A 25,682-nucleotide genomic window follows, 5' to 3' on the forward strand; every position below is an offset into this window, starting at 1 on the left:
TTAATTCAAAGGTCATGACAATATCTGTGTGAAATAGTGTGCATTGTAGCTTAAGACTCTAGGTCATGCTTTGCAAAGCTGGAATTTCTGTTTTGCTTCTCTCCAGTTCAGGAGCAGCCTACACTTTGAGAAGACTGGAAAGGGTAGGACAGACAGGTTCTGGGACCCCTGCTTGGAATGTTGTAAAGCCTTTCCCAACACCTTCTTGACTCTGAAACACAGTGCATCAAAAAGACAGAAGGACAAAAATCACCATGCAGCCCCTATGGGAGTACCATTTGCCAAGCACCCCAGCCATCCCACTTCCTCCCTCTCTTCTGCTCTGGCTTTGAAATGGTGTGTTGGGTGAATCTGAAGCCAGAGGAAATGGAATTGTATGCCCACCCCAGGACAGTTTGATCCTCATGAAAATGAGAAATCGCCTGTATTGACAATCTGCAAGACTATGCCTGGCAAGATCTGTCATTTTATACGGATTTGCTACCAGCCTTGCTGTCGCCCTACGGGGATTGGTTTTTCCAGTAATGCACTCTTCCAAGCCAAGTCTGACAATGAGATGGCAAACACTCTGGTGGGTTTTGGAGGCAGGGTCAGGGGGCCAGAGAATGGTCAGTTTAAGTAGATCAAAAGCACAAAATTCATTTCCTCAAGTGGCCTTCTCTGACCACAAATCTCAATTCTCTGGAGATGAATAACCTGTGAATTAACTAGTTTCCATTAATATTATGAATTAACAGTAAGTAAACCGTGTCCATGCTCAAGCTGCATTTGAAGGGGGGAGGGTGAATCCTATTAGCATTTATAATTGTGTTTCCTTTTCATATTAATCCCTTCCCAAGCCTGAGGAATTAGGAGTTTTCTCATCTGCCAATGGAAACCAGTCCCAGGAGTCTGTCCCTGTCAAATCCTGGAAAATAGATGATGATACAGGGCCATACCTTTCGCTTCAGACAGGGGCTCTTCTGTGAGAAGCCTCGGTTATATTTTGCATATCTGTTAGATTAGGCTTAATGTATGATCCTGGAATTTAGTAGTTGCATTTAAAGCAATTCCCTAGACCAGGAATCCACACTTATTTACTCATCTTTATCGGAATTTCATGAAAAGTCCTTAAGGTTTACAGAGCTCCTTTTTCCCTTGCCATGCATCACTCTGAATTGTATCTCTGTATTCCTCTCTGACTTATTTCATGGCAGTTTGGGATGCCACATGTGCCAACACCTCTGATTCCGCTTTTTGTAATATCCCATTGCAGCAGTGATAGTTAGGAGACACTAGAAAATGATGTTGGAATGTCAAAAGGGAAAAACTACATTTCTGTATCAGAAACTAAGACCATTGGCTATACAAGAAGGAAAGTAATATTTGTGAAGACTAAAAAGAAAAGTCAGGAAAAGAAAAGTGTTTTCAATATAGCTCAGTGGTTAGTGGTTTCATGCTAAAATTGTCTTCTTGAACCTATATAGCCACATTTCCTAAATTATTGCCAAGTGTTTAACTTACTAATAAAAGAAGCCGGGCAGTGATCTCTCTCTGGGTAAGGGCTAACCAAAATGCAGGGATGCAAAATAATGAAGTTATAAATGCTTTGTGACAGCAACATGAACAAAAATCTGGTTAGTGGTCACTAGGATGTTGAAGTCAGAATGAGAGAAACTACAGCATCCTTGCCACAAGGCTCTTTAGGTAAGAGCCACGGAAGGAGGGGAGATTCAGATGTGAAACCAAACATCCTGAGAAGTGCTTGCCCTTGTGCTAATACAACGATTAGCTTCTGAAGACACAGTTACCTGCTAACTGCTGGGGTGGGTGAGTCCTCTTCTCCGCAATTCAGGAAGGCCATGTGGAGTTTCTGGTCCTGCCGTTTGTCACTATCCTCTGCAGCCATGGTTAATGGTGTAGCCATTCACCCTCAGCATGCATAAATCCTTTTTCCCACAAGAGGATATTGGCTGGGTGTAATGTTTATGGTACTGAAGGAGCAGCTGGTGGTATCGGATTCAAGGCAAGTAGGTTGTCTTGATCATCCTATTTAGCAGATGGCTAGGACTTGACAGAGAGAAAATTATTAGGATCCAACTCAAGGGCCAAATGGCATGGGGGCAGTAGAAGTAAATGGCAGCACATATCTGAACGCAGGCACATGTCATCTGATGGGGTCTCTCTGCTTCCTTTTCATTTTACTTCAAGCAAGAGTAAACACAGGCCCTCCTGTAGAGCCTCCAGATAAACATATCTCTAGAGATTATTGATAGCGTGGCTACTAATTTGATCATTACGTGGATCCTTAGGGTGAGCTATTAATTGGAAAGAAAATGTTACGAAGTTTAGATTCCATGAGCATTTATATGAATTTGGCCTTTAGCCCAAACCTACGTTTCATGGTTTTCTGTATTGTCAGTGTCTCTATATACTTTGGTTATATCTAAAGACACTGAAAAGCTTTAATTCAGAGCCCTCTGTCGAGTTTGTGTGCCATCCTTTTGAAGATGACTAATGCCACGAAAGCTGCTCTGAAGTGGAAGTGCCAGGAGCGAAGTTTTGCAATGAGAGTATGAACTCTGCAGGGAAAGGGGGTGGGTGTCTGTTTCTTCTAGTCCATTTTAAGCTCATTTGTGCAATTGCTGCCTTCTCCATATTACTGCATAACTCCTTTGATCTTAAAGTGGAAGGAAGCAAATTTCAAGAGCCAGGATCACTTCTCATGTGGCTTTAAAAGGAACAGCATATTACAAAATTGAGTGGATGTCAAATAAAACATAAATTTGGATCTTTTGAAATTTGAACTCAGAGAGGTATTACTTTCAGAGCCAAGCACGTTGACAAGCTCAGGGATAAATTTCATTTGTTTGTCATTCATTTAAATTCGAGTGTTTAGGTCAACTTGTTGCCCAGTGTTATTTGTCCTTTATTGGATGTGGCATTTGTACCCAGCATTATACTATAAGCTTTAAACGTTTAATCCTCATGACAACATTATAAGACTGTATCCCCATTTCACAGACAAGGACACTAAAGCTCAAATCATCCATACCTGACTCAGAATTCCATATTTTCCCCATGCCTGGCCTCCTCCATCCTAGACGAAGAATAAAATGTAAACACAGGTTGCTAATACAGCCCTCTTCACTGTTGTCATATTTAAAAACTGCCAAAATTGCTTAGCTTATGCCCATGAATTTTTTTTAAGTGGGAAATTGATTGAAACAGTGAGTGAAAGGGATTATTTCAGTTAGGGTTATGCCTTACTGGAACAAATTCACTTATTAGCATGCTCTTTGGATTCCCCATCCTGAGTTTTAGAACCAAGACATAGACCAGAGGATGAGCTCAGTATTATTAGTAAGTTACTTTGACCAGCTAATAATCTTCATTTTCTCTCCTTTTCTCCTCGTTCATCTTCTCAACGCCAGCCATATTAACCACCAATGAAGACAATGGGAGCTGAATGGTTGTTGTCGAAGGCTTGACATTTATGCAGTTGTTTAGAATCTGGGGTCAGGTTCCTGAGCTCAGATGAGGTGAGGTCTGAGTATCAGACACGGAGAAGCTGTAATCAGAAGTGACCAAAAATTGAACCTGGACTAAGTTGACTGGTTGTTTTCCTTTTGCATAGCCTACAAATATTATTGGTGTGTGTCAGTCATGGAAGATTAGAAACACTGTGTTTGAGCCTTCATATTATCAGATGAGACTAAATGCATTAAAAAGTTCCTGTCCTAGTCTTTTTTGTGCTGCTATCACAGAATACCACACTGGGTAATTTATAATGAACAGAAATTTATTTGGGTAATGGTTCTGGAGGCTGAGAAGTCCAAGAGAATGGCCCTGACATCTGGCAAGGCTTTTTTGCTACATCATAACCATGGCAACGCATATCACATCAACAAGAGAGAGAATGTGAGAGAGCAGGAGGGGATTGCAAGGGGGCCAAACCCACTTTTATAACAAATTCCCTCTGGCAGTAATGATGATAATCTATTCATGAGGGCAGAACCCTCATGACCTAGTCACCTCTTAAAGGTCCTGCTTCTCAACACTATTGCTTTGGGAATTAAGTTTCCAACACATGAAATGTTGGGGATGCATTCAAACCATAGTGGTCCCCCGAGTGTAAAATATTCCCTCTCGTTCAGGATCCAAGATCAGAGTATCTGATAAATGTTGCCATGATAGAGAAGGGATAACACCTTTTTGGAGGAGCACATGAGTTGATCAGGTGGCCAGCAAATGCTTTATCTTGTGATGTGGAATATTACTGGGAAACTTTTAAGACATACCATAAGCAAGATACATTGTTTTGAAAAATTGTTGTTATCATAGCCTATTTCCCATTTTTTATTATTGCATACAACTCATAGAAACTCTAATGGCTAAATTTTGCTGTGTACCAAATGATTCCAGTTAGTTAAATCGTTTTATGGGTCAGTAGGTTGGCTGGTCAGTTCTGGGTATGGCCAGTTCAGCCCATCTCTGTGGACTGCAGATGGTTCCACTGACGGTGGGTGGTCTCAAATGGACTCACTCACCTGTCTGGTGGTGGTAGGCTGGTGAGTCTAGAAGAACGTTAGCTAGAACTACCTATGTCTACTCCTTGTAATCGCTCATCCTTTAATAGGCTAACTTGGAATTCTTCACTTGATGTCAGGATTCCAAAGAATCCAAGTGTTTTATGAGCTTGTGTCTGCATCATGTTCACTAAAATTCACTAAAGCAAGACATATGGACAAGCCCAATTTCAAATAATGGAGTAATTGGTGTACACTTTTCATAGAGGAGGGCAAAGTCAAGTTATAAAGGTGCATGTAACAGGGATAGAGGGAATTTGTGGCCATTTTGTCATTTCTCACAGATATTAGAGTAACTGCAGGTAGTTAAGCTGGCATCTCCATACTGAATCAAAGGGACCATCTTTTTGTCTATAGCTTGAATTTGATATGGAATCATTCTCTAGGATCCTTATTTTATTCTCTTCTGGCCTCTTGAAACTTGACCACATTTACTGGTTAGGTTCTCCTCTCTTGTATTCCTGAGCTGTAATTCCATTTTTGACCAGGTTTTAAAATTTTGATCAATTACTTGCTATGGTACAAATACGATGTTTCTTCTAATGCAGGTTTAATTTGGTGTATTCTGTGCATGGTTACCTTTCAAGAATGTTTCATGCTTCAGTCCCTGGCTTGAGCAGCTTCTCAGGCAATTTGGAGGCACACTTATGCCAACTCCCAGAATTCCACCTTTATGATCTGATACACTGGGTTCCTATTCACTGATTTTTTTTTTTTTTTTTTTTTTTTGGTATCTGTAGTGTTTACAATGCAGTAGTAAACTCCACATATTTTATTAGTCTATAAACACAATCCTGTACTTAATAGCATCTGTATTCTGAATTGAGGCTCTAGACATGAAGATGTAATCACTATTAACTCGTAGAGCATCTAATGAGGGCTTCTAACCGTCAACCTCTGCACCATTGACATCTTAGCCAGATAAGATGTTGTAGAGAGCTATTCTGAGCATTATAGGATGTTTAGCAGCAGCCCTGGCCTCTACCTTGATGTCAGTAGCCCCTCCCCTTGTCATTCCCCTCCCACTGCTATGTGACAACCAAAATTGTCTCCAGACATGGTCACATGTCCCCCTGGTAGGGCAATATCTCCCCCATTTGAGAACCACTGCTCTCTTCTGGAGACGCTGAGGCTTAGGAGAGCTGGAAGTGTGTGGAGTGTGTGTCACTGTCAGAGAGGGCACACGAGGAACAGCAACCCAACAGGGAAAATTTGTAAGAGTAGAAAGGAATGTGGAAAATTTTCAGTCACCTTAAAATTCATTCTAGGGGTGTCTCTTGATTCCTCTGAATCGACCTGAAAGCATCAAATTGGATTGAGCTACAGAGTGAAAGTGTCATCAATGTCTCAACTTCATTATGTGACAAGTGGATTATATATAAATCCTACCAATGAGGGGTGGGGGGAGCTATGCTGGCCATAGATAGTAGATTTTTGAAAAACTATTTATTTTGGAAAGACTTACATATACATAAAAGCGAAGAAAATTGTAGAATGACCCATCCTATACCCACCACCCAAGGTCATAAATGATTGATTCAGGTCAATCCTGTGGCATGTATACCCCACTCACTCCCCCTGCTGTTCACTCTTGGATTATTTTGAAACAAATTCAAGATGTCATTTCATTTCATTTGTAAAAATCTCTGTATGTCTAAAAGAAAGTATTTGAAAGCCAAAATTGTAATACGCTGCTAGAATTTTAATCTTCTAGAATGGGCAAGAATGAGGAGTTCTGCTGAGTAGTATTAGAAAGTTAAGGGAAAGAAGAGATGGGAGGAAGACTGAAGAGGCTTGACTTGAGGGGGATTAAAAACCCCAGGAGGAAATGAGGGTGGGAGACACTGTCTCTTCCAGCTTCTCTCCCCTCTTCTTTTGCTTTCCATAAATTTTAGAATATGTGATTTTTCACAAGGGACTGGGATCCTTACGAAGGAGAATAGGCTGGTAGGAAACAGATTCATTTTCTAAAAAGAAGGGAAAAACATAATCACCAGAAAATGTTGAAATCTTCCCTCAATGATGAATTGCTCTCTTATGACTTTCAATGACTTTTTAGCCTATTGGACCTACTTTTAATAAAACAAGGCAAGAAGAAAATCTTGCAGTTGCTTTTTAAGATTTTCCTTGGACTATAGTATTTGTCTCCTGTTATAATGTATTCTGAGAAGTTTCTTTTGATTTAGACTTCCTCATTTGATTTTATGATGTCATAAATCTCCTGAATTTGGTGAGAGCCATGTTGTATGTGAGAACTAAGCAGCTTGCTAGATAACATCTACTCCCCCCTCCCTTCTCTTTAGAAGATTAAACTGAGACTGTTGTGCCTGATGCCAGAATAGATTTAACCAATCATGTTTCCTTTACATGTAGGTCAGTCCGAGGGACAATTCTGCACTGGATCCTATTATCCATGGGTTGAAGGGTGTTGTACATCATGGTAAGTATGCCACATACACTTCCTTTTGCTGGGAGGTGAAGGGCTCAGATCTCTACCTAAAGGAACCAGGTTATCTTGCAGAGGACAGAGGGTGACACCCATTCCTCATCCCCTGATGTTGAAGGGCATTAGAGCCATTATTTGATGGGTAAAGAGCACGCCCATTTATTACCTGCAAATGGGTCTGGGTTAACAGTAAGCAATTTATTTCTTTTCAGGTACCAGTTTGAATGCATAGGTTATAAATCAAAACATCCTAAGATGTACTGTTCTTATGTGTTGAACTTGCCATTTGTTTCATATCTCTCCTAAAAATATTCTTTCAGTTGTCTTTTCACCTATAAATGTTTGGTTTGCGTCTCAGATCTAGGGAAGCATTTTAAGTAGCCAGACAAGTTATTAAACTTTGCAGCATGTGAGCAAGCGTCATGCCGCTACTAGAATGGAAAAGGCCAGACTACTATTCTGTGCTGCAGACCTCTTATCCTCAGGCATAAAACCAGGAGAGAAAGTAAGATAAATGGGTTCTGTCTTTTCCAACTGGTTTTTATTGGAAGAATTTCCCTGCAACTTTATTATCAGCACTGCATCATTACCTATGACATCAAGATCCTCTAATTTCAAAAGTACCCTTGTCGCAGTGAGGTGTGCAGTCTAGATGTAATGTAATGATTTGCAAAGTTTTAATAATCTAATTAGAATTCCAGAGACGTTGACAGAAATAGCATTAGTAACCATAATAAATCTCCCCTTCACCTCCACAGCTGTGATAAAACATCTTCACACCTTTTTGGGAGGATTGTCTTTAGACATTAGCCAACTCCATAGAGCTTAACAAACATCTTCCCCCTCTCTTTCAGTGAAACTAACACCAGTTGTCAGGGGTCAACTGGAGCAAGTAGGATTTTGGATTAATTGTTCTGTTCTCAAAATTGGTCAGTCATGCAGCAGGTAACAATAATAAACCTACTCAATATAGAAAAATAGGGTTACTAAAAATACCACATAGAGGCTTTCATTTTAAGATAGTTCTGGGCCAGGCGCGGTGGCTTATGCCTGTAATCACAGCACTTTGGGAGGCCGAGGTGGGTGGATCACCTGAAGTCAGGGGTTTGAGACCAGCCTGATCAACATGGTGAAACCCTGTCTCTACTAAATACAAAAATTAGCTGAGCATGGTGGTAGGCGCCTGTAATCCCAGTTACTCGGGAGGCTGAGGCAGGAGAATCACTTGAACCCACGAGGCGGAGGTTGCAGTGAGCCAAAATTGCGCCATTACACTTCAGCCTGGATGACAGAGAGAGACTCTGTCTCAAAAAAAAAAAAAAAAAAAGATATGTATTTCCATTGCTTCTTCCCAGTTCTCAGTTTCTGGAAGGGCACTAATCCCATCCTCCATTCTTGAGGGCTCTTACCTCCCAAAGACTCCACCTCATATCATAAACTTGGGGATTAGGATTTCAACATAGGAATTTGGTTAGGGGACACAAACCTTCAGGCGACAGCAGAGGCTGTTACATATGGAAAAACGATATCTGGCTCTGGGAGGGTTGCCAGGATGCCCAGGGTATGGTTTCAACCCTACCCTCTAACTGGGAAGTCAGACAAGACCTGCAAAATACACTGACCTACAGAGGAAGTTCACTTATTCATTCAGCAGAAATATATTGCATGCCCACGCTGTGCAAACCCAGATTTGGAACACTGATTAAGACAGACACAGGCCAGCTCTCATGGACCTAGAAGGGAAGTGAAGTGCTGCCTTCCTCTCCCACCAGCCTGCCTGGTATGCAGCCCCTCCCAGCTTATGCATTTGCTGTTTCCTCTGTCGGGAGAGTTCTTCCTTTGCTTGTGCCAAGGGTGTCTCCTTCTTATGCCTTCAGGTCTCAGCTCCCATATTGCCTTCTTAGAAAGTTGTTTCTTAAGTATCCTATCAAATTATTCATCCCACCCCACTCCCATCACTCTCTGTTACACCATCCCAGGTTTCTTTCTTCAAAGCACTTACATGTATCTGAAATAACTGTTTGTGTATTTGCTCATATCTCAGATACTTGGGTATCAATTTCCTGAGGGCAGAAAACCATGTTAGTGTGGCATGCTGTGTCTGGCAAATAGTAGGTGCTCAGTATCTTAGCCAAATGACTGAATCAAGTAAGCATACAAATAAATAAGTGAAAATTTCAAAATGTAAAATGGGATGAAGGGAAGGAAGAACTAAAGCCCATGTGGGTTGTGCCTTGATTGGGAAGAAAAAGGAGTAGGAGTATGTCGTTCTTCCAAAAGGGAGTGGAGGACATTAGAAATAGTTTAAAAAAAAACAAAAATAACGTTTGTTGGAGGCCAGGTGCAGTGGGTCATGCCTGTAGTCCCAGCACTTTGGGAGGCTGAGGTGGGTGAATCGCTTGAACCCAGGAGTTCAAGACCAGTCTGGGCAACATGGCAAAACCTTGTCTCTGAAAAAAAAATACAAAATTTAACCAGGCATAATGGTACATGCCTGTAGTCCCAGCTACTTGGGAGGCTGAGGGGGGAGGATCGCCTGAGCCCAGGAGATTGAGGCTGTAGTGAGCCTTGATCATGCCAGCCTCCAGCCTGGGTGACAGAGTGAGACTCTGTTCCCCTCCCCCAAAAAAAAGCTTTTGTTGGAGCTAGAAGCATTTCAGTTGAAGGTCCTGTGAGGGATTTGAATGATCTATTAATTTGAAGGAACATAAATAATCATGTCCTTCACAGTCTCTGGCTTGGGAACAATGATAGAGATATGTAAAGAGAAAAATCAATATGGATTTCTATTGCAGTTCAGAAATGACTTTTATTTCTTCAGCTCTGGTAGTCATATATTAGAATGTTAATTTCTCATTAATTTTTTTTAAACAAGAAGCATCTTAAGTGTTTCTTCAGCTGAAATGTGAAGGAATAACCTGATCATATCAGCCAACTGTATTTGACAGTTGGTCATTAGGGTCCTCTGTTAAGCAGACACCAAGGTGGAATTTGAAGTGCAGGAAAGATTTTTGGCAAGGAAGGACTGCCTGGGAAGGATCAAATAGAGAAGGACCAGGGGTTGGTGGGGAGAGCGTTTGGGCCATGCATGGTGCAGTTCTGACACCTCTGCAAGGAGAGAGGTGAGCTAGGAGGACTGGCTGAAGGCAGCTCTAAGGAAGTCTTTGCCAAGCTATCAGAGAGCCCCAGAGCAAAGACTGCCCCTGAAAGGAGTCCTGTGTTGGCAGTAATGGCCCAGCTCTTGTTCCCCACCATGTATTGTCATTGGCTGGAGCCTCCCAGCAAGAATAGCCTGATTGTAGACGCTGGGCAGATCCTGGAGGTGCAGCTGCTGCAGGCTGTCAGCTCAACAAGCTCCTCACAGCAGCTTGTCTCTGGAAGGGGGAGAGATCTCAGGGGTGCATGCTTAAGAGTGGCACAGAGCTTCACATCTCTTTCCAGAGGCACCTTCCTAATCACACTCCCATAGTGCTTGCTCAGAGATTCTTACAAACAGTCCTGGCTCATTTTGTCCATAGTTACTGAGTACCTAATCTCAGTACACCATGAAGCTAGGCATTGAGACATGGACCTACCCTCACCACATTTGCATATGCTTGGTAGAGATGTACAATTAAGTATGTAATGATGTTAAAGTCTGGGAAGCAGCACGCTAAACTCAAACTTGGGTGATTGGAAGTGTCTCAAACCAACTGAACATTAAGACCTAAAGAGTGCATGGAGATTGTCCAGGCAGAGAAGTGATGCAAGCAGGACCAGTATACATGAAGGTGTCTGTTGGTAAGAGAGGATGTAGTATCTTTGAGGCTTGGAGAATGGTGACTGATATGGTTTGACTGTGTCCCACCTAAATCTCATCTTGAATTCCCACGTGTTGTAGGAGGGACCCAGTGGGAGGTACTTGAATCATGGGGGCAGGTCTGTCCTCCGCTGTTCTTGTGATAGTGACTCTCACAAGATCTGATAGTTTTAAAAAGGGGAGTTTCCCTGCACAAGCTCTCTTCTCTTGTCTGCCGCCATGTGAGACATGCCTTTCACCTTCCACCATGATTGTGAGGCCTCCCCAGTCACGTGGAACTGTGAGTCCATTAAATCTCGTTCTTTTGTAAATTGCCCAGTCTTGGGTATGTCTTTATCTGCAGCGTGAAAATGGACTAATACAGTAACATTGCTTCTCTAATGCTTTTCTAGGGAGAGACAGCCTAGAAACCTCTTGACCACATGAAGTGCTGTGTCTTATGTGTTCATTTTTCTAGGCAAATTTTGATTTTTACAAACTCAAGAGCATATAAATAGAATGGAGTGAGGTGATTTGCCATTGATTCTGGTCCCATCTATCTACTCATGGAGTGATAGATGGAAGCACTAAAATGTATCTAAATCAAGTATTTTATTTGCCCTATTATCAACATCCACTGGAGAAGAAAGACTTAGGGAAAGATTGTAAATCCTATTCACTGTATTGGTTCAGTCATTAGCAGCACTTTTTGTATATAAGAACCAGCAGTTGCAAGTGGCCGTTTCTGATAAAAATACTGGTTGCTAAGAACTTAGTCTAGTTCTGATGGTTTAAAATCCATTTTTCAAAAAAATCCTGTTTGTGAATCAGTGTAAAAATGTAGTCTTCTAAGTGAGAGGCATGAGGTCAGGTGAATATGGCAGATGAGGCAAAACTTTGCAGCCCAATTTATTCAACTTTTAAAGCCTTAGGTTGTGCAACGTGTGGTCAGGCGTGGTCGTAGAGAAGAATTGGGCCCTTTCTGTTGACCAAAGCTGGCTGCAGTTTTCAATGCATCTCATCAAATTGCTAAGCATACTTCTCAGTTGTCATGGTTTCGCCAGGATTCAGAAAGCTGTAGTGGATCAGACCAGCAGGAGACCACCAAACAGTGACCATGATCTTTTTCTGGCACATGTTCGGCTTTGGGAAGTGCTTTGGAGCTTCTTCTCAGTCCAGCCACAGAGCTGGTCATCGCCCGTTGTCATATAAAATCCACTCTTTGTCACATGTCACAGTCTGATCGAGAAATGATTCATTGTTGTTATGTAGAATAAGAGAAGATGACACTTCAAAATGACATTTTTTTTTTAATTTTTGCTCAACTCATGAGGCACCCACTTTTCGAGCATTTTTACTGTTCCAATTTGCTTCAAATGTCAAACTACTATAGAATGGTTAACACTGAGTTCTTTGGTAACTTCCTTTATAGTCGTAAGAGGATCAGCTTCAATGAATTGCTCTCAACTTGTTGTTGTCAACTTACGCTTCTCATCTTCAAGGCTCTTGTCTCTTCTGCAGAACTTCTTGGACTACTACTGCACTACTACGTTCATTAGCAGTTCCTGGGCCAAATGCGTTGTTGATGTTGTGAATTATCTCCACCGTTTTATGGCCCATTTTGAACTCGAATAAGAAAATTGCTCAAATTTGCTTTTTGTCTAACATCATTTCCATAGTCTAAAATAAATATAAAATAAACAGCAAGTGCTAAGTCATTAGCAAAAACACAAAGCAAGAAATAGGTGCATTAAAATGATGTATAACATAACCATATTTATTGAAGAATGCATTCCAATATCATTGTTGCAAATTTGAACAGTACAAAACTACAGTTCCTTTTGCACCAACTTATTTGCATCAACGGTTTTACCTAACTGATCCGTGTTAAGAAATATGTGTGGGGCAGGCATGGTGGCTCATGCCTATAATCTCAGCACTTTGGGAGGCTGAGGCAGGTGGATCACCTGAGGTCAGGAGTTTGAGAATAGGCTGGCAAACATGGTGAAACTCCGTCTCTACTAAAAATACAAAACTTAGCCAGACATGGTGGCACGCATCTGTAATCCCAGCTACTTAGGAGGCTGAGGCAGGAGAATCACTTGAACCCGGGAGGCAGAGGTTGCAGTTAGCTGAGGCCACGCCATTGTACTCCAGCCTGGGTGACAAGAGCAAAACACTGTCTCAGGGAAAAAAAAAAAAAAAAAAAAGGTATGCGCATTATACGTCGCTTCTCGTCCTTTTGGCTAAGATCGAGTGTATGTGCATTATGTCCTGTGTCAGTTAAAAGGCATCTGTTTTTTCTTTTCATGTTGCTGGAATACATAATTTCTCTTCCTTTTTATAGTACTCACCCCAGGAAAATTCAGCAGGCTATTTGTGTACATACGCATATACTGTCAAAAGGCCTCAAAACACCATCCTCTTGTGTCAGTCCTCTGAAACGGACCACTTTTGTATTCCTGATAGGAAACTTGCCTCTGGTGATTGCTTGGTATTTTATCTGCTTGTCCTCTTTTCCCACCCCTCCCCCACTGTCACTTTCCTCTCCTGGAGAATATATCATCTTAGTGAGGTGTAATAGGCTTTGTTTTCTTTTTGTTGTTGTTGTTTTTTGAGACGGAGTCACTCTGTCACCTAGGCTGGAGTGCAGTGGCGCGATCTCTGCTCACTGCAAGCTCCACCTCCTGGGTTCACACCATTCCCCTGCCTCAGCCTCCCCAGCAGCTGGGACTACAGGCCCACACCGCCACGCCTGGCTAATTTTTCGTAATTTTAGTAGAGACGGGGTTTCACTGTGTTAGCCAGGATGGTCTCGATCTCCTGACCTCGTGATCCGCCCACCTCAGCCTCCCACAGTGCTGGGATTACAGGCGTGAGCCACTGTGCCCAGCCTAGGCTTCGTTTTCTTTCATAGGAAATGTGAGGGGGATAGTCAGAAATTGCCACAGACAGTGGCTCACACTCATAATCCCAGTACTTTGGGAGGCTGAGGTGGGTGGATCACCTGAGGTCAGGAGTTCGAGACCAGCCTGGTCAACATGTTGAAACCCTGTCTCTACTAAAACTACAAAAATTAGCCAGGCATGGTGGCGGGCACCTATAATCTTAGCTACTCGGGAGGCTGAGGCAGGAGAATCACTTGAACCTGGGAGGCGAAGGTTCCAGTGAACCGAGATCATACCACTGCACTCCAGCCTGGGCAACAGAGGGAAATTCTGTCCCCACCCTCCCCCAAATCCCCTGCCAAAAAAAAAAAAAAAAAGAAATTGCCACAGACGCAACAAAATCTTCTGCTGGTCAAAGCTAGACAGCTGCTCTCTCTCTGTCTGTCTTCCCTTCCCTGGCTCTTCCAAGAAGGCTATCAGTGAAAGGACAAATAAATTATCACCTGAGAACTCGCTTCTATTAGTATCACAAAATGAGGCTCTTGCAAGCTTCTCTTGTCAAAACACGGCACTGGCAGTTGTGGCTATGACAAGATTAAAACTTTCCTTGCCAGACCAGCTTTCTCATGTGACTAGTTTATTCACTCGACTCACCTTTGGGGGTCTCCTTCCACCTTTTTGCCCCTGCCCTGGGATACTCATCATCTCCTCACCAAATCTAAGGACAAAGTCCTAGAATAGCTATTGTCACTCCTGGCCTCTAGCAAAAAGGGAAGAAATAACAGTGAATTTGAAAATATGCATTGACTGCCCTGCCAAGCATTTCCAGAGAGTGGTGAAAGCTGTCTAAGAAACTCCACATCGTTCATCTTTCCATATTCCACCTGCTGGGACTGAGGTTTCTATAGTGAAGAGTAACAGAGCGTCATCTTCAGACCAGTCCTCTGAATTCCTTCTAGAACAGTGGGTCGGCTTCATCTTATACAGTTGCTGTTGCATCACCAGCCACACATTCACTGTTTTAAAAGAAACCAGCCCCAGGGTATGGTGCTGCCTGCACTGTTCCCCTGCTGGGGATGCACTTGGTTCCACCCCTTCAGAAAACCCTGTGCCTGTTTCTGCTGAGGTTACACATGCACCCCGCCCTCTGAGCCAGAAATGCCACACTTAAGTATATCCCCAAGAAAAATATCAACAAAAGACTTGTGCATATGAGCTTTATTCATAATAGCCACAAACTGGAAACAGCTTAAATGTCCATCAGTGGGAACATAGATATAGAAGTTGTAGACTATTCATACAGTGGAATATTATGCAGCACTTACAGATAATGAACTATGGAGTCACTCAAAAGCAAAACAGTGCATAGTACATGATTCCATTTATATAAAGTGTGAGAACAGGTCCATCCACAAAATTAATCCATGGTGATGAAAGTCAGAATAGTGGGGTGGAGGGGCCAGGTGTGGTGGTTCATGCCTATAATCCCAGCACTTTGGGAGGCCAAGGCGGGCAGATCACCTGAGATCAGGAGTTCAAGACCAGCCTGACCAACATGGTGAAACCCCATCTCTACTAAAAATACAAAAATTAGCCAGGTGTGGTGTTATGCACCTGTAGCGGGAGACTGAGACAGGAGAATCACTTGAACCCGGGAGGTGGGGGTTGCAGTGAGCTGCGATTGCGCCACTGTACTCCAGCTTGGGTGAAAGAATGAGACTCAGTCTCAGAGAACAGTGGAGTGGAGGAATATGTTGAATAAAAAGGAACCTGAGGAAATTTTCTTGGGTGATAAAAATATTTCTCTATCTTGATCTATAGGATGATTGTACAGGTATAATATAAAAATTTGCCATGCGGTCCCCTTAGATTTCTTCATTTGACTGTTTGAAAATTAAAGAATAACCCATATATATTACACATTAATTTCCCAAATATACTGCATCCACAAAGCTTAAAAAAATTAGCAGCATGTACCAAAGAGTCAAATATTAAAAATCTTGATAGTGTCAAGTGTTGGCAAGGATGTGAATACAGGAACTCTCATGTTGTTGGTAAGAGGATAACTAGTATGATCACTCTTCAGAAAATAGTTTGGCAGTATCTAGTAAAATGAATCTAAGAGATACCATTTCTATGTATGTCCCCTAGAGAAACTCATATATGTGTCCCAAGAGATGTATAGACCAGGCGCAGTGTCTCACAGCTGTGATCCCAGCACTTTGGAAGCTGAGGCAGGCAGATCACTTGAGCCCAGGAGTTTGAGACCAGCCATGGCAACATGGTGAAACCTTGTCTCTACAAAAAGTAAACAAAATTAGCCAGGCATGGTGGCACCCACCTGTAGTCCCAGCTAATTTTGGGGACTAAGGTGGGTGGATCACTTGAGCCCAGGAGGCAGAGGTTCAGTGAGCCAAGATTGTGCCACTGCACTCTGGTCTGGGTGACAGAGCGAAACCTGGTCTTCAAAAAAAGAAGACATGTGGCTGGCCGCAGTGGCTCACGCCTGTAACCCCAACACTGTGGGAAGGCGAGGTGGGTGGATCGCTTCAGGACAGGAGTTCGAGACCAGCCTGGCTAACATGGCGAAACCCTGCCTCTACTAAAAAAATATACAAAAATTAGCTGAGTCTGGTGGTATGGACCTATAATCCCAGCTACTTGGGAGGCTGATGCATGAGAATCACTTGAACCCGGGAGGTTGAGGCTGCAGTGAGTCAAGATTGCACCACTGCACTCCAGCCTGGGTGACACAGCAAGACTGTGTCTGAAAGAAAAAAAAGAAGATGTGGGCAAGAATGTTTGTGTTGGTGTTTTTCCTAATTACCCAAACCTAGTAATGCCTCAGGTGCCCATCATTGGCAGGCTGAGTAAAGATGACCTGGTGCGGTCGTAGAAGAGAACATTTCACCACGATGGGAAGGAATGGCCCACTCAACAATATGGGTGCATCCGAGATTGGTAAAGTTAAGCAAAGGAAGCAAGATTCTGAAGAAAACATTGTGCGTTCCCAAAGATAAACTTCAAAACATGAGAAAACCTAACCGTTATTGCTTCGGAGTGCATATGTAGGTGTTAAAACTAAATAGGAAACCCAAGTGATTATTTCAAAATGGGGATGGTGGTGACTTCCCGGGGGTGGATGAGAGAGTGACAAGGGGCTGGCTGGGTAGGGGGAGGCAAGGTCTTCTCGTGTTCTGAGTGTTGGTCACATACCCACACACCAGGGCTCACTTCAGGATCATTTTTCGACAGTACATTGATGTTTTGCACACCTTTCTGCATGGGTGTTATATTTCACAATCAAAGAAGACAATGATTAACATTAGAAAGGAAGAGATTCAGACATTGCTTTCCTCTGGGACGCATCAAGTTCCAAGCGGCCTCACGACAAGCAAAAGAGAGTGACAGCACTTTTTAAAAAAACTTTTTACCATAACTACCCCTGACAGGCTGTGTGTTCTCTCTACAAATTGATTACAGGCCAATGAAAGAACTGTGCCTGCTTGGAATTGTATCATTAAGAGGTGACTCTGAAAGCAAATATCTCCTTGTGGAGATTAGAAACAGGAAATGAGAAACAAAGGGGATGGGGTGTCAAGTGACAAGTTTAAACACAAAGGGTGCCTCACTGCTGCTGTGCCGGGTCATGCTTGCTCTGTCTGCTTAGCCCAGCAGGCATCACTACATACTCCAGAAACCCTCAGAGATACAACCACCAAGGTCCCCATCATATAGAAAGGCAAGCAAAGCAGTCAGAGGCTGGGCGACTTGCCCCAGGCTCACATCATGAGAAGTGACCCAGCCCAGAGTCTAACCAAGGTCTTCCTGACTTCAGACTGGCTCTCCTGACCCCAGGTCCTCTCCCGCTCAGATCCCTGTGAGGCTCCCCACCTACCTTTTTCCATCTTGATTGAAACTCTTCATATGGGTTTTGTTGAAGGGGGCAAGTGAAGACATACTGAACAGGACCATAATCTGTCACTGTCACTCTGACACCATTGTGACTATCCCTGTGGTCCAAAAGCTTGAAATAAGCCATCTGAGGCCAAATGGCTGAAGTTGCTGAAAATATCTTTTGTGGACTTTGGAAGAAGAGGACAAATGCTAGAACAAGGGACTTTTGGGAAAAATGACTCCTGAGGCAGAAATGTCATTATAATCCAGTAGCAAGAAAATGGAGCAGAACTGAGTTGCTGTGAGGGGTTCTTGCCTGTTTTTGTGTGTGTGAACCACCAAGCTCCCTGAATCATAGCATCCACCCATCCTTCCATCAACTGACTGCCTAACGTGCTGAGGGTAAAATGAACAAGATTTCCCTTGTCCTTGGAAAAATTTTAGTCTCATGAAGAATTTTTTTTTTTTTTTTTTTTTTTTTTGCTCTTGACTTTATTGGTGCAAAGACTAATGTTACTTGCATGCAGAGTAATCTCACGTTGAACCTTCGGAATGAACTTTATTAAAGGTCTCCATTATGGAATACTTTTAAAGAAATGGAATTTTGTTGTTTTTCACTTGAAGTTGGACTCTTAGGAACACAACTGAACAAGGTTTCTAGAGCAGTACTTCAGAATTCGGGCTGGCCTGGGTTTGAATTCTGGCTCTCCAACTTGGGAGCTGTGTGACCCCAGTACAAATTACTGAGCCTCTCTGTCCCCGAGTTTCTGCCTTGTAAAGTGAGGATAATGAAAGTGCTTATCTCATGAGTATTATTGCTAAATGCGTTCAGACAGGGACAGCACGGGGAAGAAGGCATGCCTGGTATGTGTTCAGCGCCCTCTAAATCAGTGATCAGCAAACTCTAATCTGCAGACCAAATCCAGCCCGCTGCTTGTTTCTGTAAAGTTTCATTGGAACACAGCTGCACTCATTTGTTTACATATCATCTATGGCTACTTTTGCACAACAATGGCAAACTTGAGTAGTCGTGACAGACACACTGGCCTGCACCGCCTTATGTATTTAATCTATGGCCCTTTAAAGAAAATGTTTGTCAATCCTACCTCATCTAAACGGTAGCTATTACAGCAGCTCTACTAATAATGTTGCCTTCACCCAGTAATTTGTTTATGTTGGGACAATGTAAATACCCACTCAGGTCATTACTTACCACTTGCTAGGCTTTACAGACACAGATTTCAGTTTTCATTTTGCTGATATCATCACATTTCAACTGAATTAATGAGGATTCTGTTTTAATGTTTAACTTAAAGAAATCCTCCAAATTATTTTCTCCCTTTTGAATGGGAAAACCAATGCTGTATTATCTATAGCTCACTGATCATTTTGAACATCTTAACATGCGACAGAGTTTCCCGTTTGAAGTTTGTGTTTCCAGCATTTAATTACATGGAACTTTCCTGAAATGTGCTATAAATATGCAACGCCCTGATCTTGGCTAATTGGCTCATGTCTATTAAGGATCTAGGAAGGACTGATGCTTATCAGAACATGTTTGATCTCAAAATCTTCTAGAAACAGGCACACTTAAGCCATTTCCACCGTTTCCTGGATTTCAGTGCATCAAAACCACCACCATAGATGTAAGTTATTTCCACTTCTTTTCTTAGCCAGGAAATGAGATGCTGTGCGACTTCTATTTTATCACTAATAGTATTGTTAACAATAATGTTAAGACATAAAAAGACTTCAAAAGTGATTCCTTTTAGATTAGGTTTGAATGTGAGGCCAGTTCTCATTCAGCCTGCCTTGTTTGTCAATATTTTATCATTTGAACAGGATTATGGAAATCCAGGGAAATGCCCTTTTCCTGCTTGTTTCAGTGGGATGTGAAGAGCAAAGAGAGCTCTTAAAAAGATACCTCCATTTGCCTGCTGCAAAAGTGCCTGCTGCAAAAGTGCCTGCTAAAGTGCTTGCGACTACCGTGTGTGATTTTCTTACCCTGCTTGCATGCTCTATGTATGCTACCTCGGTGTAGGAGAGACAGACACTATTGCATAGTGGGTTTGAAATCCAGTTGTGTTACAACCTGAACAAATCACTTCACCTCTTTGTGGCTCAGTTTTCTCAACTGCATCATGAGGTAATACTAATACCAGTCTTACTGGTTTATCCTGAGGATTCAGTGACTTACTGTATATAACTATGCCTGGCATATGGTAAGCACTCAGTGATAGCTGTCACCACTGCCACCAACCCCCCCCCACCCCCCCGCCCATCATCATCATTATTGTTGTCACTTGTGGACTTGAATATGGAAACCACGTGATGACAGGAAATGACTGCAGAGTTCTGGGTTCTGCCACCATCACTACCCTGCCAGTAAAATAGAACGCATATTGCTCGGTTTAGTTGGGCCACACAAAATAAAAATGATGAAGATGATGATGATGACGACGACGATGATTTGGGTAGCCAGTTTCTTTTGAGGTCAGGGGAAAAGGTAGTGGACAAAGAACCAGGAAGTGGGTGAAAGGAAGAAGCAGTAGCCTCTCTGCTTCTGCAACTGTTAACCTCTGTCTGTCTACCTGGACGTTCTATAAATACAATCTTACTGAATCCCAGTGGCACCACAGTGAGGTAAGAATTCTTAATCCCATTTTATAAATAGGTAAAGTGAGGTTTTAGAGAGACGAGCGAATGTATCTTGGCCATGCAATGGAATAGTGATTTGAACCCAGTTGTGTTAAACTCTGAATCACATTTCTTTCTGCTCTGCTGGGCCAGCTTCTAAGTCCCAGCATTGACTAACTTTCTGATTATTGTCAAAAGCACTTAACTCTTGTATATCGTGATTTTCCTTTGTGAATTAGGTCATTGACTGAGCATCAAAAGGAAACTAAAAGAATGTACACGTCATGTCAGTTACGGCCACCAGAACCCTGTAGGGGAGAAAGGCAATCAATGAAACTGTTCAATGATAATATTGGGTTTTTGTCACCATATGACTCTATATAATTTAAATGTCATGTTCATTTCCTTAATTGTTGACAAGACTGCAATCTTTATGTGCTTTCTCTTTGGAAATATTAAGGTCAACATACATTTTATTTAAACATCAACCCGTAAATCAAAATGCTGCCCTTGGTCAACTGAAACCTCTAATAAAGTTGGAGGAGGCTAGATGTCTTTGAACCCAGTGAGGTGGCTGTTTCATGACCTTGGATTGCTCTTCTCCGGGTGCTTGAAGATAGGGATCTGATTAATAAGGTGGGCTCTCTCCCTCCCAGGCCACCTGGTTCAGACCCCACAGCACTAATTATTCATGCCATAGTATAGGCCCCTGGGATTTTCTCTGGACTGTGCCTGTAGGGAAGGCCATGAGGCATGCATTTAATCCTCTGCCTGCTGATGGAGAGTTTCACAGGCAAAAGTAAATTCCACACCTCCACCACTGCATGGAGTTGACCCTGTTCATGCTCACATGTATTGCCTGTTGCTTTTTTAAAAAAATACCCTGCCCTCATATAGGAGTGCAGGGGTTGGCAAAATTTCTCTGTAAGGGGACTGATAGCAAGTATTTTAAGCTTCGTCAGCCATATATTCTCTGTTGTAACTACTCAGCTCTGCAGTGGTAGCCTGAAAGCAGCCGTAGACAATGCATAAGCAAATGAGCACACTATGTACCAACAGAACTTCATTTACAAAAGTAGACACTAGGCCAGATTTGGCCCGTGTACTGTAGTTTGCCCACTTTTGACTTGGAGATACGTCGTGACTTAGTTTGGTCAATTTCTTTTCGCCATGTATAAAGGACCTACTTTATAAAGTGCTGCATTGGGTGCTGGGGATAAAGCCAGGAGGCATGATCTTGCTGTAACAGAGCCTACAACCTGTCAAAGAGACCATGTTAGCCAATCACACAGATTGAGACCCAGGTCTTAACAACCTGTGACCTTGGGTAAGTTCTCAGCCCTCACTAGGATATTGATTCCTACTTCACAGGGTTATGAAGCTTCACTTAGAGAAAGGCCACACCAGGGCCTGGCACCCAGTTTCTGAACCATAAGTGTGAACTGGGAAAAGGAGGCAAACTGAGGCAAATTCCACAGTGTGGAATGGAGTCTTGGGTTGCAGGTCAGTGAAGGGTAAACTGAGGCTAGAGAACCCAGTTAATGTAAACAGATGAGAGTCAGTGCTGCTGCTACCTGGCCCTATGAGCACCTTTACTGTGGTCACATAAAGCAACAAGCTCTGGACCTGGCTTCTACTAGACTCAGAAAGTTGACGGGGCCCTTTGTTGTGAGTCCTACTGAATAATGTCAGTATCTTAGTCAATCAGTTCTGCGACTCTCATGTCTTCATATTTTAACAACTCTAAAATTGAGATGCATCTTTGAGTTCATATCAAATCATTGTTTAATTAGCAACATGTAACCTTTACTAGTGGTATTGGAATAATGATGCATCTTACGATTGGTTATTTAAAATATATCAACTGCTACTGTGCTTGCTTGTTTGTTTCTTCATTCTCTTTTCACATAATTATTAGACACCTACTGTGTTCTGGGGAAGTGTTTTAGCTGTTGGATATATGTACAGGCAAGGTCTTTGCTCTTGTGGAATAATCAAGCTGTTGCAGGAGACAGTAAACAAAGGAATGCTGGAAAGGAAATGAAGGTGTGATGCAGAAAGTTAATAGCAGGCCAGGCGTCGTAGCTCATACCTGTAATCCTAACACTTTGGGAGGCTGAGGCGGGCAGATTGCCTGCGGTCAGGAGTTCAAGACCAGCCTGACTAACATGGTGAAACCCCATCTCTACTAAAAACACAAAAAAATTAGCCAGGCGTGGTGGCGCACGCCTGTAGTCCCAGCTACTCGGGAGGCTGAGGCAGGAGAATTGCCTCAACCCGGGAGGCAGAGGTTGCAGTGAGCCGAGATCGTGCCATTGCACTCCAGCCTGGGTGACAGAACGAGACTCCGTCTCAAAAATAAATAAAATAAATAAATAAATAACAGAGAAAACATACTGAGATAGGGGGCTCAGGCAGTGGCATCTGAGCCCAGACATGAAGGATGAAAAGGAATCATCTCTATGGAGGGTGGTGGGAGGCGAAGCATTCCAGGCAGAGGGAACAGCAAGGTGAGGAGGCAGGTAGGTGGTCAGCAAGGGAGAGAGAGGAAAATACAGGCTGCAGAGGTAGACAGGTCATGTGGGGCCCCATGGCCACCATGAGGAGTTTGGATTTTATTCTAAATGAAGCAAGAAGCCACTGGAAAAGTTTAAGCTGGGCAGTGTCAGGATTAGTTTTACGTTTAAAAAACTAAAAGAGGCTGGGTGTGGGGACCCACGCCTGTAATCCTAGCACTTTGGGAGGCCGAGGCAGACAGATTGCCTGAGCTGACTCAGGAGTTTGAGACCAGCCTGGGCAACATGGTGAAACCCTGTCTCTGCTAAAAATACAAAAAATTAGCCAGGCGTGGTGGCTCGCCTGTAGTCCCAGCTACTCAGGAGGCTGAGGCACACAATCACTTGAACTCAGAAGGTGGAGGTGGCAGTGAGCTGAGGTCACGCCACTGTGCTCCAGCCTGGGGGACAGAGCAAGACTCCGTCTCCACAAAAAATAAAATAAAAAGCTAAAAGAGTTGCCTAGTCTTCAGTGAGATTTCCTCACCTGATCCTGCAGATGAGGACCCCAGAGCCCAGGGATCCAGAATGAGGGTGGTAGAAAGATGGGCATAGAGAGATCCAGATACCCTTCCCATGTCACACATGGTGCGGCTGTGGTCCAGCCTCTTTCCTTGTAAACCTTGTTTTCCTCTCATGTATAAGATGAAAAACTAGTGTCTTTGAGACCTCGATTTCCCCATCACCCAATCATAACTTCAGTCTTGTGCCTGTTCCTTAAAATCATTTACTGTGAAGCCTTGCAGATGGCCCTACTTTGCAAACAGGACAGCCCCATTCCCACGCTGTCATTCCCATTTCATCCTCCTTATTGATGACAGAACGATGACATGCTTTGATCATCAACACCCCGCTATAGAGAGCAAGTATTTTTGCTTGTATTTGGATCATAAAATTAACTCCCTCTTGTCTCCCCCTAGGGAGGCCTCTGCTATCATCTTTTTTTTTTTTTTTTTTTTGGAGGCAGAGTCTCACTCTGTCGCCCAAGCTGGAGTGCAATGGTGCAATCTTGGCTCACTGCAACCTCCGCCTTCCCAGTTCAAGCGATTTTCCTGCCCCAGCCTCCCGACTAGCTGGGACTACAGGAGCACGCCACCATACCTGGCTAATTTTTGTATCTTTAGATGGAGTTTGCCATGTTGGCCAGGGTGGTCTCAAACTCCTGACCTCAGCTGACCCACCCACCTCCGTCTCCCCCAAAGTACTGGGAATACAGGCATGAGCCACTGCGCCCGGCCGTCTTTGTTCTAATCTAATACCTTCTCACCTCCCTGATGCCTTCTGGATTCTCACCCTCAGCCTCTTTATTTCCTCCCAACTTGCCGTTTCTCACCCCCTGTGTTTGGCAGGCCCTCCTGTCACACCTAAGACTCCTCCCAGGTTACACACTACATTCATGGCCGGTCTAGACTTAACCCAGAGCTGCTGATTCCATGTCTAGTGTTTTACTCAGTTGTGTCACCTCTTCTCAATTTTGAATGTAATTATCAATTGTACTTACCCAACAGCTGATTGTTTCCCCCTCAAACCTGGGAAGTTTTGGACTGTTGATCTTTTCCTTCTGTTTTCCCTCCTGCTTACTTCACTCCAACCATTTCTTTATAAACCAGGCGGAGTCCCTCTGCACTGACTTTTCTCCCTTCCCGGAGTGTTCTTCTCCCCATGTAGCCACGTCGCTCACTTCCTCACTGCCTTCAGGCTTTCAATCAAATGTTTCCTTCTCAGTGATCCTGCCCTTGAAATTGCTATCTGCGAAACAGAGGTCAGGGTAGACCTCATTTAGAAATGGTGATTCAAATATGACGAAGTTGCTAACAGCTGCAGAATATTTGGTCCAAAACCAGCCATGAATGGAGTAATGAAGAACTGTTCTGGACAGAGTGAAAAGCCTGTGCAAAGGCCCTGGAGCAGTGCGCTCATGGGACAGCAAGGAGGCCAGTGTGGCTATACCTAAAAATCAGAAAGTAGAAGTGAACAAGGCTGCACAGGATGTAGGAACCCTTTGATACAGTCCTTGTAGAAAGTGGCTAGTCAGGTGTGGTCCTGAGACCAGCAGCATCTGTTTTATTAAAAATATAGAATATCAGCTCTCACCCCAGATCTACTGGATCAGAATCTGCATTTTAACAAGCTTCGCAGATGATTTGCATGCACATTGAAGTTTGAGTGGCACTGTCATAAATCATCTTTGATTTCTAATGACTTAATGCCCAGTTCTTTCCACTATCCACTCCTTCCTTCCCTCCTTACATAACACCAAGCAGAGGCTAGCACTGCCCCAGTGATCTTAGGCATTTAAGGAAAAGTTAATTGCTTTTCCTCTAAAAAAGAAAAAATGTTGTGGGAACCCTGAAGAAACCAAATAATCATTGGGCTAAAAACAGAAGCTTGGGCTTTCATACACTTTCCTAAAATTAATTGGTCCTTTGTTTAGGGAATGCTTCAGGTTTTCTTCCCCTAGAAGCTACCACATCCTGTCCAAATACCTTCCAATCTTCCAGTGTAATACATTGTTTATTGGGGTGTGTGTGAGTGGGTGTTCAGTGCATTTCCACAGTTCCCAATGACTGCACAGGTCTCTTTTATACATTAATTGTTCATCATATTTTATAAAGAGCTTTCTTTTTTTCCTATATAACCAAAGCATTGAAACTATTAGGCTATTAACACACCAAGAAATGCAATCAATCAGCTGATTATCATCTAATGTTTTAATGATCACATTTTTAATCCAATTATACATGTTTGAATCTTTCAAATTTTCTTTAATTAAAAATTGCCTCCTGGCACTGCTATCAGAAATAAGAAATTGAACAGAATCAGCCAGATATAATTTAACGTTGAAAGGAAACTGCAAGGATAACTGGGCCGCACTGGGCTTAATGGTTGACCATGACTTTAAAGCCCTCATAC

The 25,682-nt window shown here is 42.9% G+C and overlaps 1 protein-coding gene across 5 annotated transcripts in view; it reads left to right on the top strand.

Annotated features, from left to right (window-relative positions):
• Positions 1 to 25,682, top strand: part of LOC105483138 (protein tyrosine phosphatase receptor type G) — a 745,674-nt gene that overhangs the window by 574,578 nt on the left and 145,414 nt on the right. For all 5 annotated transcript variants that reach the window (XM_011743815.2, XM_071089050.1, XM_011743832.2 and 2 more), the window contains one exon: positions 6,942 to 7,008. In XM_011743815.2, coding sequence (XP_011742117.2) covers positions 6,942 to 7,008 — 67 coding nt within the window. The remainder of the gene's footprint in view (positions 1 to 6,941; positions 7,009 to 25,682) is intronic.

This window comes from Macaca nemestrina, chromosome 2, assembly GCF_043159975.1.
Source record: "Macaca nemestrina isolate mMacNem1 chromosome 2, mMacNem.hap1, whole genome shotgun sequence".
NCBI lineage: Eukaryota > Metazoa > Chordata > Mammalia > Primates > Cercopithecidae > Macaca > Macaca nemestrina.